Source organism: Culex quinquefasciatus, chromosome 3, assembly GCF_015732765.1.
Source record: "Culex quinquefasciatus strain JHB chromosome 3, VPISU_Cqui_1.0_pri_paternal, whole genome shotgun sequence".
Classification (NCBI taxonomy): domain Eukaryota; kingdom Metazoa; phylum Arthropoda; class Insecta; order Diptera; family Culicidae; genus Culex; species Culex quinquefasciatus.
In genome coordinates this window covers 35,657,779-35,672,643 of record NC_051863.1, presented here as the reverse complement: position 1 = coordinate 35,672,643, position 14,865 = coordinate 35,657,779, and the positions used below count along the sequence as shown (strand labels likewise).

Sequence of the window (14,865 nt, the reverse complement as noted above, 5' to 3'; positions counted from 1 at the left end):
ATTTGAGCTAATGTAAATTTCAAAACTAATGTAAATTCCAAAACTAATGTAAATTTTCAAAACTAATGTAAATTTCCAATGAATCTAATGTAAGTTTCCAATGAACCTAATGTAAATATACATCATTTATCATGATACCTTTTGGTACATGATAAATAATGTAAATTTACAGAAATATTTTTTTCTGTGTAGTTCAAAAGATTTTTTGGTGTGAAAAGTCGAATAAACAAAAAAGGTAAATTATTTTTAGGGATTAAATCTTTTTTCTGATAGTTCTAAGCAATAATTACAACTTGTCAAATCGTTCCGTTCTCAGAAGAATAGAATTTTTGAATATTTTAATAGCCTTTCTGTATGGACTAAAACAGGGCCTCAACCTTTTGGCCCTGCATTTTCTGAAGAAGTTGATAATTATGTTTTCTTTTCTATTTTTCAGTTTAATTATTGATTCTAAAAACATCAATATAGAAATGATAAAAATTTAATCCAAATATAAAGAATGAATTAAAATATAAAGAATAAATTTGAAACAAAACATTGCAGTAACAAAAAAAAAACTAACTATTCTCAATTAAATTCATTAATCGAATATTTCATTAACAGCCTTAAGGGGTACATGTAAATCGTCAAAAACGTTAGAGGTTGGTATGAGCACAAATTTAAACTTTTTTTAAATCTTTTTACAGGACACATACATATACATTTTCATCTATAAAAAAAAATAAATATGAGGCCATTTAGATGTACCATCGCCGAGATACAGCTATTTTACGTAAGCAGTTTCAAAAAACGGGTGCCACGATATCTTAACACTGCTTTGACCAAAACGGCTCAAAATTTTGGTAAAGACTAATAAAACGGCTCCGATTTTCAAAAAACTCAATTCTAAAAAAAGATGAAAATATGTTTATGTTTTTCATATAAAAAATCGCCAGTTATTTATTTTTGTATTTAAAAAAAAGCAAAATTTAAAAAAATCAGGCTTCGTCATGCACACGTGACACGGGATATGTCTTGGGAGTCTTCACCCCAAATTTCAGCCAATTTGGTCCATCTCATCTCGAGATATCGTGGCACCCGTAAATCAACTCGGTGTTTAGGAAAAAAAAACCGGGGGGATGGCAACCCTATTCCAACCAAAGCAAACTGACAACAGTCGACATTAGCACGGTTGTCAAATGAGAGCCCACAACAAAAGCTTAGCTGTCAAATGGTAGCCCATAACAAATCATTGTTTGGGTTTTTGATTTCCAAATTTCCCGCAATTTAAACGATAAATACCTGAAAAACACGTGAATTGTGTTGCTGATGGCAAATTATATCATATTCTTGGAGATTCCATCCCAATATTGGTTGAAAATTCATATCGAAAAAAGTGATTTTTCTGTTTACCTTTTTTGCTTTTTTTCTTTTGGTCGATCAAACAGTGCGCCCGTACACTGTGAATCGGCATTACACATTTTTCAGTTTGGTTTTACACATTTGCATAGGACTTTTGAGTTTAACCAGGATAACACACTTCGTGTTACCAAAGTAATATGAATAATACTGATTCTGAGTGTTTGTTATCTGAACTTCCAAGATGGCGGCTTCTTCGCTACCCCCTGGAAAAAACGTTCACAAAGTTTGACAGTTCGGATTGCGAATGGCAAAACTGTGAACTTAAATCGTCTCTTACTCAATTCAGTCACGAAATATCTTCATGAAACTTTCAGGAGTGATTGAAAATCACCTTTTTAGTGAATTTAGCTAATTTTCTGTAAAATGAAATTCTGTGATTTTCTACATTACCCTTTAAAAAAAGTTAAATTTCAAAAAGGTTGAAAATTTTGGTTGGTAAAATATTACCTCTGTTTTGAGTAATTTTACCTAAAAAATGAGTAAAAATGTGAACCTGATGGAAATTCACCAGTTTCTGATGTATTTTTGTATTTCTGTGTTTTTTAATCACAAATTTGTATCCTGGCAATCTCTTGCTGTATTGCCATTAAAAAAATTACCAGGAAAAGAATTTTATTAAATCGCTTGTATTTTGGGGTTATTTAAAAAAAGCTGGAAATCTGGTAAATTTGGCCCGAAAACTTTTTGTTGTAGGTCAAATATTATTTATTATTTCTAAAGGCATCACATGTTGAAGCTTCCTGGATTATTGCTTAGTCTGAAAGAAATCCTACCTCTCCACCAAAAATGTGCAGAAGTGCCTTAAGTAAATTTATTTCTCATCATATTTTTAAGAAACGAAAACTCCGCAAATTTGCGTCCGATTTTTAAAATTGAAATTATTGTAAATTTTTCGATCTCTCGAATACATATATTTTGACTTTTTTTTAACTTCACCGAAAAAAATCAATTCTCGTAATCGTGAATTTAGTTCACGAATGTGAGAACCACGAAGGAATTTATTCATGAGTATGGTGCATTTGCACTATAAACGTGAATATATTCCTTCGTGGTTCTTGCATTCGTGAATTTAATTCACGATTTCGAGAATTGATTTTTTTCCGTGTAACCCTTTAATTTTGTTTTGAGTTTTTTCATGGTTTTTCAAAAATCATGTTTTTTCGAAAAATTGGCAACACTGCCAAATCAAATTTGACCATTTAAAAACAGGTTATTTTCCGTAATTAATTTTTGGGTGTGTAAAATCTAATTGAAAAAATGTGTAAATTATTTTTTCAGAAAATCCGTTCTAAAGATACAGAATTTCGATTTTTTTTTCAAAATCTTTTTGCCTTCCTCACTTTACTGAGGAAAGGCTATAAAATCACTCGAAAAACGAACTTTTTAGTTAGACTTCCTAGACCTACCTTCATTTGTACATATCGACTCAGAATCACCAGCTGAGCAAATGTCTGTGTGTTTGGCTGTATGTAGACATGTGTACCAAATCAATGTCACTGGAATATCTCGTCACAGGCTCAACCGATTTTGGCCGGAATGGTTTTAATCGATCCATCTTAACATCCCCTAAGTTGCTATTTAAATTCATGCAGTTTGCTCGTGTATTTAAAAACTTATGTTAAAAAAACTGTCTCATATTAATTTAAAATTATGGTAAAAAGGGTGTTTTTTTCATGAAACCCTCACATGTTATACATTTTTAGAAAGCATATGAGAAGACCTTTCTTGTCGATTAAGAATTTTCAAGATCTGACTTACCTATCTAAAATTACAAGCAGTTTAAAAAATGGTCTGAATTTACATAACCTCAAATGGTCCCGTCTGGTCGCCACGAAAAAAGCTTTGTAGAGGGATGCCATTTTCCTGAAAGGCGGTGTCTGTATAATCTTGACAAAAAGTCTGTAGGAAGTCTGTTTTTTTTACACGTCACTTATTTTTATTAGGACCTCTTAGGTGCTGCGATCACGTTAGGGGAGATCCATAAACCATTGTAATCACTCTATAACTGAGAGGAAGGCACCAACCACCTAAAGGTGGATTAAGTTACGTTTTTGTATAAAAAATTGTTTGTCGTAGGAAAAGTGCGCACAAAGTATCTCCAAATAAAAAAAAATCCATAAATTTCCTCATTCTAGGGAGAATTGCGATTCATTTAATTTCGTTTTTGAATTCAGTTGTTTATTTAATTTTAGTTTCGTTTTACCGTGTAACGGAAAAGCTAACATCAATATTTGAATTCAACTTTTTTTTTAATTTAAAATTGTATCTCCTTTAATAAATTTTGCTGCATGCAACACACTGAAAGAACAAAAGATAAAAAGCTGCGTTTGTGCACGGTCTCTCTGTCTCTATTGCCATATTTTTTAAATAAAAAAAGGAAAAAGAAAGAACGACTCCGCATCCTGCGACTCTGTTATTGTTCGTTTTCGGGCAGGTTGTCTACACAAAAAAAAATATATATGAAAAAGAAAGGATGCTCGTCAGACTTGAACATTTCGGCTCACATCCGCTCGCGGCCCCAGACTGATGAATGAACCAACAGGTCTGCGCTTGGTGTGGGAAATATGGAACGATGTAATATTATGTTTAAAAGGGCACGATGAATTACATTGATATGTTTTTTTGCAGAGTTATTGAATTACAAAGTTAACAACAAATTTTAAATTGACAAACTGACCTGCTCAATCTGTGGTGTTCTCGAAAGCTGTGTTACTGAGCAAGGGTAGCATAAATGTGTCTCCTCTCTAATGAGATAGATCCCCCTCCTGTTGGACTCAACCCCGAGAATCACTTTGCAAATAAGCACACTCTCACGGTGGACGCAAAACAAGCGTAAAACAAGTGCTCTAGAGTTGCGCTGTACGGTAGATAATATAATTAGCGACCACCATGGGACCAATTTGTCCCCAGTTGTATCATAATCCGAATGCAGCCACCCTTCCCCGCTCTTATACAACAATGTCTCTGGAGGTTGCACCCAGATTTGAACTGCTTTGACAAGGCTTTTGTTGTGGTTTTGTCTACTTTGTGTTTTCAATCGGAATTCAAAATAAAATGGTTCACACCTTTCCATTACTTTTCATGACTCGGAAATGAGAATTTGTTTGACTTGAAGACTTGTCATTGTTGCACAATGTTCAAGGCTCGTCTGGGCGTTATCTTTGGAGTGCACGCCGCATCACCCTACACGGTGGATCATCATCACACCGTTTCGGTTGCGCAAAAGTGGCACGCGCCAGTCGACAGTCACGCGTCATTTCGGAGGCCACTCCCGGGATAGATGATGTGCACCTCCCCAAAGCAACTATGGCAACGGCTTTAAGGGGGGATGGGGCAACATTTAACGAGGCGGTTAATTCGATCAGCTCGTCGTTGCGGCTCGGAGAGCACAATACTTTTCCCCGCAGATTCCGGGTAGAACCCGCCAGTTGCGGCCGCATCTTTGTGGCATCAAGCGGACTGTACAATGATTGTCATGCCGGTGTACTATCTCTGTTAATAAATTTAAGCCTTCGTGGAACGGGGTGCGGGGCGGGAGCTGCCGTGACAATAGAGTCGGCCGGTACACAACTTTGTTTTAGTCGAAAATTGGCTCTGGAATGTGCTGACATAAAATCGATAAAAGCAATCGACACGAAGTGCAATTTACTGACGCGCGCGCGAGGGTTGGCATGGAACCGATTTCCGCTTTGTATCCAACCCTATTGTAGGCTTTTCCATACCGAGGCATCCAGTAGCGGGTCCGGCAGTCAAGTTGCTCAGTCTCCGTTTCGATCTCCGGCAGTGATAACAGCCTCGCGAATCTGCTCCCGGACTTGTACTACCTGTTCCGTTAATTAAAATCCGGGAAAATGCAGCGAAGTTTGTTCTCGTCGTACGTGCTGTCCAACAACAAGGCGATTTTCCACCCGAGTTCTAGGGATCTGCCGGTGGACAGCGATGACGACGACACGGACGACGAGGAGGACATTTTTAGTCGGGCCGGACAGTCGCTGTCGGAACCGATTCCGACCATTAGTGCGCGGGTGGCCGCTGCCGAGTCCGGTCTTTTTGGGTTAGCTCGTCAACGTGACGCTTATGCAATCTCATGCTCGGATGCTGGCAATGGCACAATACTAATGAGCGCTTTACGTTCGTTCTCTTTTGTCTTTGCAGAAATCACGTGAACGTGGAGGGAGCCACCCACAAGCAGGTGGTTGATTTGATCAAGTCCGGCGGTGACACGCTCACGTTGACGGTGATATCAGTGACGCAGCAGGTACGTTGAACGCCAACAATAGCAAACATTGTAAAATGCTTACCGTTGTTTAACCCCGTAGGAAGCGGAACGGCTCGAACCAACAGAAGACCCCGGCGGATACTCGTACATCGACTACTCCGAGAAGCGCAGCCTACCGATCAGCATTCCCGACTACAACATCATCCACCGCGGGAACGAGCGGTACGTGGTGTTCAACATCCACATGGCGGGCCGGCAGCTCTGTTCCCGGCGGTACCGCGAGTTCGCCAACCTGCACCAGCTGCTCAAGAAGGAATTCACCGGGTTTAACTTTCCCAAGCTGCCCGGCAAGTGGCCCTTCCAGCTGAGCGAGCAGCAGCTGGACGCCCGCCGTCGAGGCCTCGAGCAGTACCTCGAGAAGGTGTGCGCGGTGCGGGTCATCGCGGAGAGTGACGCCGTGCAGGAGTTTCTCACCGACTCGGAGGACGACGTCGCGGCCTCGCCCGTCGACATCAAGATCATGCTGCCGGACCACGGCGTGGTGACGGTGTCGGTGCGCAAGTCGGCCAACGCACAGCTGGTCTGGGAACAACTAGTACAACGAGCGAGCCTCACCTCGTACACACAGCAATATTTTTACCTGTTTGAAATTGTCGAGTATAACTTTGAGCGGAAGCTGCAGCCGCACGAAATCCCCCACCAGCTGTACGTGCAGAACTACAGCACGGCCTCGAGCACGTGTTTGTGCGTGCGCCGGTGGCTGTTCTCGGTGGAGCGCGAGATGACGCTGCCGACCGGGGAGCAGGCGGCCAAGTACATCTTTTACCAGGTGAGTGGGCAATTTTCCAAATGGTAAGGTGTCCCTTTCCTGCCGTTCTAGAACGATTATTACTCAAAAAATACTTTTCATCACTTGTATCGAAGAGTAATATCTTGTTTGAGTTCCACACTTACAATGACGGCAAAAAATATTCAAGCGGGAAACAACGTTTCACTTAAAAATATCAAATTCAAAGTATGGATAAATGTACGACCCGTGCTGAAATTTTTTGCATCCCTTCGACTTTTGACGGGTTTAAAAGACATAAACATAAACAAAAATAAGTAAAATGTGGTGTCTTTGAAAAATTTGTTCAAACTTTCAGTATGATCCTATTTCCGAGAAATTGAAGAAATCGATTAAACATTTTGCCCGAAATTCCGCAGAGGAGCAATTCTCTGAGATTTCAGTCAATCGATTTTTTTTTTGTATTTTTTAATCAGACTGAAACTTTTTTGGTGCCTTTTGCATCATTAGTTTGTTCATATAATTTTTCATACAAATTTGGCAGGTGTCCATACAAAAATGATGCATGAAAATTTAAAAATCTGTATCTTTTGAAGGATTTTTTTGATCGATTTGGTGTGTTCGGCAAAGTTGTAGAAGTGGATAAGGACTACAAAAAAATGGTGATTTTTAATTTAACTTTTTGTCACTAAAACATGATTTGCAAAACATCACTATTATTATTTTTTTATATGTTTTAGGGGACATCAAATGCCTTTTCAACTTTTCAAAAATCCAAATCGATCAAAAAATACCTTCAAAAGATACAGATTTTTGAATTTTCATACATCATTTTTGTATGGACAATTATATGAAATTACAAGTAGTAGACAGAAGGTGTCAAGATATTAAAATATATAGCGGAATGAAAAGGAACAACTCGTCTCTTTGCATTTATAACTTGTTTCACTATAACTGCGATAAAACATAGGCGTCATCCATAAAGTATGTCACGCTCTAGGGGGGGGAGGGGGAGTCTGAGAAAGTGTGACATTGCGTGTTATAAGTATAGGGAAAGCGTGACAAAGGGGGGAGGGGGGGGGGGGTAAATTTCGGATGATTTTAGCGTGACGTACTTTATGGATGAAGCCATACTGGGTTCTCGAAACTGGTCTAAAATATAAAAATTACGAAGCAAGATACGACAATTAGGTTTTACGCCAACTCGGTTTAGAGGTTAGGATTTTTCCCGCTCGCGTGCACTGTTTACGTTTTTGCGTTTTGTGGGTGTGTGTGCGCTTTGGTGCACATGAGCTGTCATATGGCGTCACGTCACCTAATACTTTCTTCAAATTTTCTCAATTTGAACGCTTTTCTTTTTTGCAAACGTCGAATCAGTACAAATTGACGAAGAGTCGAAAAAATTTGTACAAATCACTTCGGTCCTGAGCAATTTCCGCTGAAAAATGTTTATTTCGTTTGTTTTTTTATTTTTGTAAAAATAAAAGCATAGAGTTGTTTTATTTCATGAAAATCTATTTTTATTGATTTTTTCATGAGCACCAATCACTTTACTTACCCCTTGTAGACTATGTCATCAAGCACTCTTTGCAACAAGCCTGTAGATCCAACTAGTCAATCTGAAGCTCGCAGCCATCCCATACTGAATTGCTTTTGGTTTCTTCGTCCTGTAAAAATAGCAATAACAAATTAGAAAAAAAAATTGATGATTACTTAAATAATGTACTTACATTAACATTAGGGGAAGGTGGGGCAAGACGACCATATGGGGCAAGAGGAACAATCGCTCGAAAGGCCATAATTTTTACAATTTTGATTATTTCCAGTATGAGGCATTGTTGCTAGCAATGCAATTAGCTGATTCTACTACCACATAACCGCCAAAACGACGTAAACGCCACTGGGCATAAGATTGAATGAAGTTTGTTTTTTTCAAAACCTTTGTTTTCTTATAATATTTGGAAAGTACAAAATAAAGCTTAGGGTTCGTTTCAAGGCTCATTTTATCAAAATGCAATTTTTCCTAGATCAGTAGTGTCCCTAGCAATGACTTGCGCCTTTTATAAAGTATGATTTAACTTTTAGTTATTTTTGTTGAGAGTTTTTAAAAAATCTTGTTCAGGTGGGGCAAGTGAACCATATGGATTTTTAGTATCGAAAAAATTACGAATTACTGCAACAACATATTTTATTGGGTAAAAAATACATAAAAATACTTAAAAACTGACAAACAATTGTTAAAAAAATATTGTCCATGCAAAATATAGTGATATTTTTAAAATTTCCTTTTTTTCATCTGAGTAATATTTTTTTTCGTAAAAACGATCAATTTTTTAGTAAAATATTATTATTTAATCTAAAAATGAAAGAAACGTTTCAAATACATTCTAATCTGATGTATCTAAGTGATAACAGTTCACTTGTTAGCAAATTGACATGTTGTTACATGAATTGTTCCTCTTGCCCCACTAGTTGAGAAGAACGTACGGAAAATCAAAATTTTTAAAATCAATTTTTTACATTAAAAACAGGATTTTTTAAAAACTTTTTCTATCAGAGTCTTAGTCAAGACCTGGAATAAGATGATTATAAAAACGTTACTTAATCCACCCTTAGTGGTTGGCGCCTTCCTCACATTTAAAGGGTGCTATCCAAAATCCAAAAAGTGCGTGAATAACATTTTAGTGCTTATAACTTTTGATAGGGTTGTCAGATCTTCAATGTTTTGGACGCGTTAGAAAGGTATTTTAAATACCTATCCAACGATAGGTCGCATGAGAGATCCGGACAACGTTGTCATCAAAATATCCGAGATCCGGCCTCCAAAAAGTGTTTAAAAAACACTTAAGTGATTATAACTTTTGATAGGGTTGTCAGATCTTCAATGTCTTGGACGCGTTGGAAAGGTCTTTTAGATACCTTTCTGAAAATGTATAGCATGACGGGTTTTCTTACAAAAACCACCCTTTTTACAATCTTCCGGACTTTTGTTAAAATCGTTTTTTTAGCATAACTTTTGAAGTACTTAACTTAACTGCATAATTTTTAATAGCGACTTATGGGACCCAAAGACGGATCGAATTATGCCAAAACGGACAAAATCGGTTCAGCCCATGTCGAGATAATCGAGTGACAATTTTTTGATCAACATCCCACCACACACACAGACATTTGCTCAGAATTTGATTCTGAGTAGATAGGTATACATGAAGGTGGGTCTAGGAGGTCTAATTGGGAAGTTCATTTTTCGAGTGATTTTATAGCCTTTCCTCAGTAATGTGAGGAAGGCAAAAATACGACAGATTTTTTAACGTTTTTGATGAGTTATAACGAGCATTTCCTTAGCTTGTTACACTTGCCCCACTTTCCCCTATCTTTATTTTTTTTGGACTTGACTCCTGCAAAAAACACATTCTTGATTTTATCTATCAAAATAAAGAGGGAATCATATTCGAAGAAATACAAACAATTCAATTCAATTTGCAAAAATATGAATATGAAAGTTAAAGAAAAATAATAAAAGTGCTTCAATTTGGCTGAAATAATTAGGGTGACCTACGCCTTGTTAGGGATGTCCGAAAAATTGCAATTTCGATTTTTACAAATACTACTTATTTTCAAAAAATAATAACTTCGCTCCATTTTAACCGATTTTAGCTATCTTGGGTGCAAATGAAAGGTGATTAGTTTGACTTTCAAAGAAAATTAGTTTGAGAACCGTTAGCCAAACATTCGAAAAAAATATATGAAAACTTTAAATGCCGTTTTGACGTTGTCTGGACCAAAAAGCCTATCTGAAAATATTTTTATCGTCGAACAATTTTACGTAACATATTAAAAACTGGGCAAGGTTCATTTAGTTGGTTTCGAGATATGATTTTTTCAAAATGCGTAGAAATACAACGATTAGACAAACAGATTTGGTGTTGTTTTTGAAGAGTTTCCTATCAAAGTACTAAATTTTATGTGTTTTTCTTAACGTCTACGTCAAACTAAATTGAAAAATAACAAAAAGTCAATATCCTTCAAAAATGACATGGGACAATTATGCGTAGAACGGCAGTGTAGAACCATGCAGCCAACAAACATTTATCTCACAACAATGTTATCACTCCCGCAGGCCGTCGACGAGGTGAACCGGGGCAACATCCGCGCCGACGGGCGCCTGTACGAGCTGAAGGCGCTGCAGGACTCGAAGAAGGCGGACGAGTACCTGTCGCTGGCGCGCACCCTGCCCGGCTACGGCGACATCGTGCTGCCGCACTGCGCCTGCGACAGCCGCAAGGAGGGCCACGTCGTGCCGGCCGTCGGCATGAAGAGCTTCCGGTTGCACGCGTGCCGCGAGGACGGCGGCATCGAGGCGCAAACGGTGGAGCTCCAGTGGGCGACCATCTCGCGCTGGGAGAGCGACGAGGAGTCGATGGCGTTCTGCTTCCAGTACAGCCGGTCGGACAAGCCGCCCCGGTGGGTCAAGGTGTACACGCCTTACGTGAGTAGGAGGAGGGGGAAATCGGTTGGACGGGGATCGTAACCGGATCAATTTGGCTCGTTTTAGCACGCGTTCCTGGCGGATTGCTTCGACCGGATAATGGAGGAACGTTCCTGGGACGACACGGGAGAGTAATTAACACAGGACCCGCGCCGGTTGTCCCCCGCCGCGATGCTCAAGGAAGAAGAAGAAGCAGACGAAGATCATGGTGACGGTGGCGGCGCTGGGGTGAGTTAGACTAGCAATTAGACAAATTAATCTCTTTAAATAATTTATTCGCAATTGGCGAAAGTGCGAAGGATGTGTTCTAACGACCGAGCAGAGCAGAATGGTATTAGTCGTTGCTGGCGCAAATCGACGAACAATTTGGTTGAAATTGCAAGTATTATGTTTTTTTTTGGATTAAAATGAAGGTTATTCCGTTGTTTGTCCAGTGTAACAACAATAAAAATTTGCTTTTGCCCCGTGAATCTCCCACAGTTTTGCCTACTTTTAACCTTTACACATCCGCCAACAGTTGCGTTAAAACATTACTTGCGTCCTAAACACGAAGAAAATGAATGTGATTTTATTAATCAAAAAGTATCCCTAACATTACGTCATTTTATTTACGGTTCATGTGATTATTAGTTTACGTAAGCGCGCCCTCCCCGGCTTAGCATTAAGTTTGTATTCTCGAAGAAGGCCCTGTTGTTGTTGTCCAGCTGTCCATCCTTGCCTGCTGTGCACCTTGTTTAGTTTCGCAAAGCCATCCCACATCAGCGACAGCAGCAGCCTCGAATCGCTCGTGTCTCGAGGTCGACAATAGAACGAAAATTATGGGGAAAATCGTCTCTCAAAGAGCGAATAACCTTATGCAGATGTAATTTAGAGTAACAATCGCTCTGATAACCCCGCGCTAGGTGAATAATAGGTCAATCACGAGCACGTTTTCCGCGTAGCCATTGCAAGCACTCTCGAAAGCATTTAATAATGAATTATTTTATAGAAAGGCACCGGTAGCGATTGTTACTCTACATTGTACAACCCGGATTTTTTTTTAAATTTCACTCTCTTCCGTTCTGGACTGCGCAACATTCCAATTTGGGAACACTTGCAATAAGGTTGAATGCGGAAGAAAAAGAAGTCGCATCTCACCGATTTTGTTTCACTCTGGTTGTTTGCGGCAATTCAATCTGAGGTGAAGATCACAGAGCAGCACAGGGAAAACGGATTAGTAGTTGATATAAAAAAGGTAGTATTTTGTGTAGACACGTGTCTGACTAGAGAAAAGTAAAATTAAAACAAAAAACAGTCAAGCTTCAAACGTTAAACATCTCGAAAGATCATGCAAATTCCCGATTTCAGTTCACAGGCCATCACTCGCTTTTTGGTGAAACTAGTCGACACAAACAGAAAAGATACAACTATCAGCAGCACACCTCACAACTCCCTTCTTCTGCGTCCTGTACATATTCGTTTTATCCTAAATAGCAAAACTACAAAACACAGAAAAATCCTTCTACCTTCTTCTCTATATCACCGATATTAAGCCTCTAAAGTTAAGCAACAGATTTCAATTACAAACACAACACCTTGTTATTGACTATATCATCCCCAAACTTACTAAGAAAAAAAAATCGAGAAGTAAACAGAAAAGCAACACTAAAAACAAGTAGATTTAATAAACAGTGTTATTGCAGTAACAGAAATAAGAAACAGAAATAAAACCCGTGAAGATCTTTACAGAAATTGATTAAAGTTTAAGAATCTGGTTGATATATTATATCAGTATGAAATAGTTTTAAAGAGTATGAATCGAACAAATATAAACTAAAAAAAATATATATGACACAGAATAATATCTAGAGGTAACCCCCTGAAGAAAAAAAAACAAGTTGCAAAAGCTAAGAACATCAGCTGAGACGCTGAAAGTAATAAAAAGAAAGTACGATTCGCGAGAACCAGTCAACTATGCAAATGAATTATGAAAAATAATGTAGTGAGGATAAAAAAGAAACTAAATCTTTAAAAATTGAAGACAAAACTATCACACACTCATTTATAATTTAAAAAAGAACGCAGTCATTCGCCGACACATAAATTTGCAACGGTGATTATCATCGGTAGGACGAAAGAAAGAAAAGAAGTAATAAATCCAGAAGCTGCAGTAAATTTTTATGGTTTTTTATATTTAATCCGAAAAAAAATCCTTTTTGTTATTTAAATTAGGTGAAAGATTCATGATTTTTTTTACGAAACTCGCCGACCCACAAAAAATCAATGAATAAATTCTTTGACAGTAATTTCCCGAAATTTGAAGGTGCTAGTCAGTCAGCTTTCATCATCAATTTCTTATACAGTATTTGATTGGTAACTAGGCGTTGTTTAAAGGTGTATTCAAACTTAGCCGCATCCGCACAAAATTTGACAGTACGGACGCACTGTCCGTCCGTACCGTCACATTTTGTGCGGATGCGGCTGCGGCTTCAGATGGTTTGAATACACCTTAACTGGGCTGCTTTTAAACTGAGCGCTCGATAACTGGGCCGTAGCCCACTTAAAAAGCAGACAAACGTCAAAAAACCAAAACAAACCGAAAGGACCGAGGGGTCAATGGATGCACAATTCATATTCAATAACTTTTTTTTATACTTTTATTTGATTTTTAGTCACAATTAAATAAAAATGGAAGGTAAGCAAAAATCAAATCAAATAATTCGCTCTACAGCATTGCCTTGGCGTTCTCGATTGCGAGATTCCTACTCGAAACTAGGTGTGCGAAGGCTTGATTGTTGAGGCAATTGCAAACTTTTTACACCATACCTTCCATCCACCCCGGGATTTGAACTGACGACCTTTGGATTGTGATTCCACCTGCCTACCAGCGACCGAGACAGGACCCAGGGAGACGACTCCTACATCTGAACTGAGCTAACGACCTAACCCTCTAGGTTAGTCCGGGACCAACATTTACTTCCCCGTTCGACGGAAGGCGTGGTCAGACAAATCTCGTCCCGAAAAATGCCACCGGGACTTTCTGGGATCCAACCCAGGCCGACTGGGTGAGAGGCAACTACGCTTACCCCTACACCACGGTCCCGGACTGCCGATGCTGATTATATGAGACAAATATTGTGTGGAAAAATCTATTTTATTGAAACAATGTAAGTAACACGTTTAAATGTGATTGAGTAAATTTTGTCAAAATTTTCATCACACATGTTTGGAAATGAGACATAGAACGTTTGAAATTGATTTAGGCACAAAATTGTAAAGATAGCTAAAGTTTAGGTATATAATAATTCAAAAATCATTTCGTACGACTGGGCCTTAAACTAATTTTGCACTTCGAAACCATCCACCTCGTGCCTAACATCTGATTAAGGTAGAATGAAATTCATAAAAAAATATGGAAATTATAGGAATAATTTTTGAAAAATCCTTCAGCAACGATTTTTTTTAACTTTAAAGTTGCATATTATTTAAAAATAGAAATTTGCACTTTTAGAAAGTTTGAGTAACCATTTTAAACTATATTTGAAAAATAAATCAAAAAACAAGTGCTTTCAACTAAAAACTTTTATTTTTTTAGATTGTATTCAGTTAAAAATGTTCTTCTGATTTCAATGAATGTTGAGGCACGAAAGTTGCAATGAAAAGCTTATAAATAGCATATGTGTTGATTTGTTTTTGTTGGATTTTCTGATTGTATTTTTTTTTGCTTTTTGTACAAAACTATTGATTTTTATTGCTTTCTAATATTTTATTGACGAAAATGTTCTAAAAATACCTGAAATTTCAAAAAATCTAACCAATCGATGTTTTTTTTTGGTTTTACAGATGGATTTTTTTTTAAATTTTCTCATTTGGCCCGTATGTGAGCCTAAAGTTTGGCCCGCCTTTCAAAATCTTTGAGCACCCCTGATATAAGGTTTGACCACAGCAGGTTAGTTTGCCACGAAAAATATTGGATTTTAATTTGAGCTT

At 38.0% G+C, this 14,865-nt stretch overlaps 1 protein-coding gene across 2 annotated transcripts in view; it reads left to right on the top strand.

The window, feature by feature from the left end:
* Positions 1–13,050, top strand: part of LOC119769384 (sorting nexin-27) — a 39,848-nt gene extending 26,798 nt beyond the window's left edge. The window contains exons 1-5 of one of the 2 annotated variants that reach the window (XM_038261461.1): positions 5,131–5,455; positions 5,557–5,659; positions 5,721–6,449; positions 10,528–10,896; positions 10,963–13,050. In XM_038261461.1, the coding sequence (XP_038117389.1) occupies positions 5,253–5,455; positions 5,557–5,659; positions 5,721–6,449; positions 10,528–10,896; positions 10,963–11,031 (1,473 nt within the window). In that variant the 5' untranslated portion in view covers positions 5,131–5,252 and the 3' untranslated portion in view covers positions 11,032–13,050. Of the gene's footprint in view, positions 1–5,130; positions 5,456–5,556; positions 5,660–5,720; positions 6,450–10,527; positions 10,897–10,962 lie in introns of those variants that run through there. The other variant, XM_038261460.1, reaches the window with a different exon arrangement.
* Positions 13,051–14,865: the final 1,815 nt, after the last annotated feature.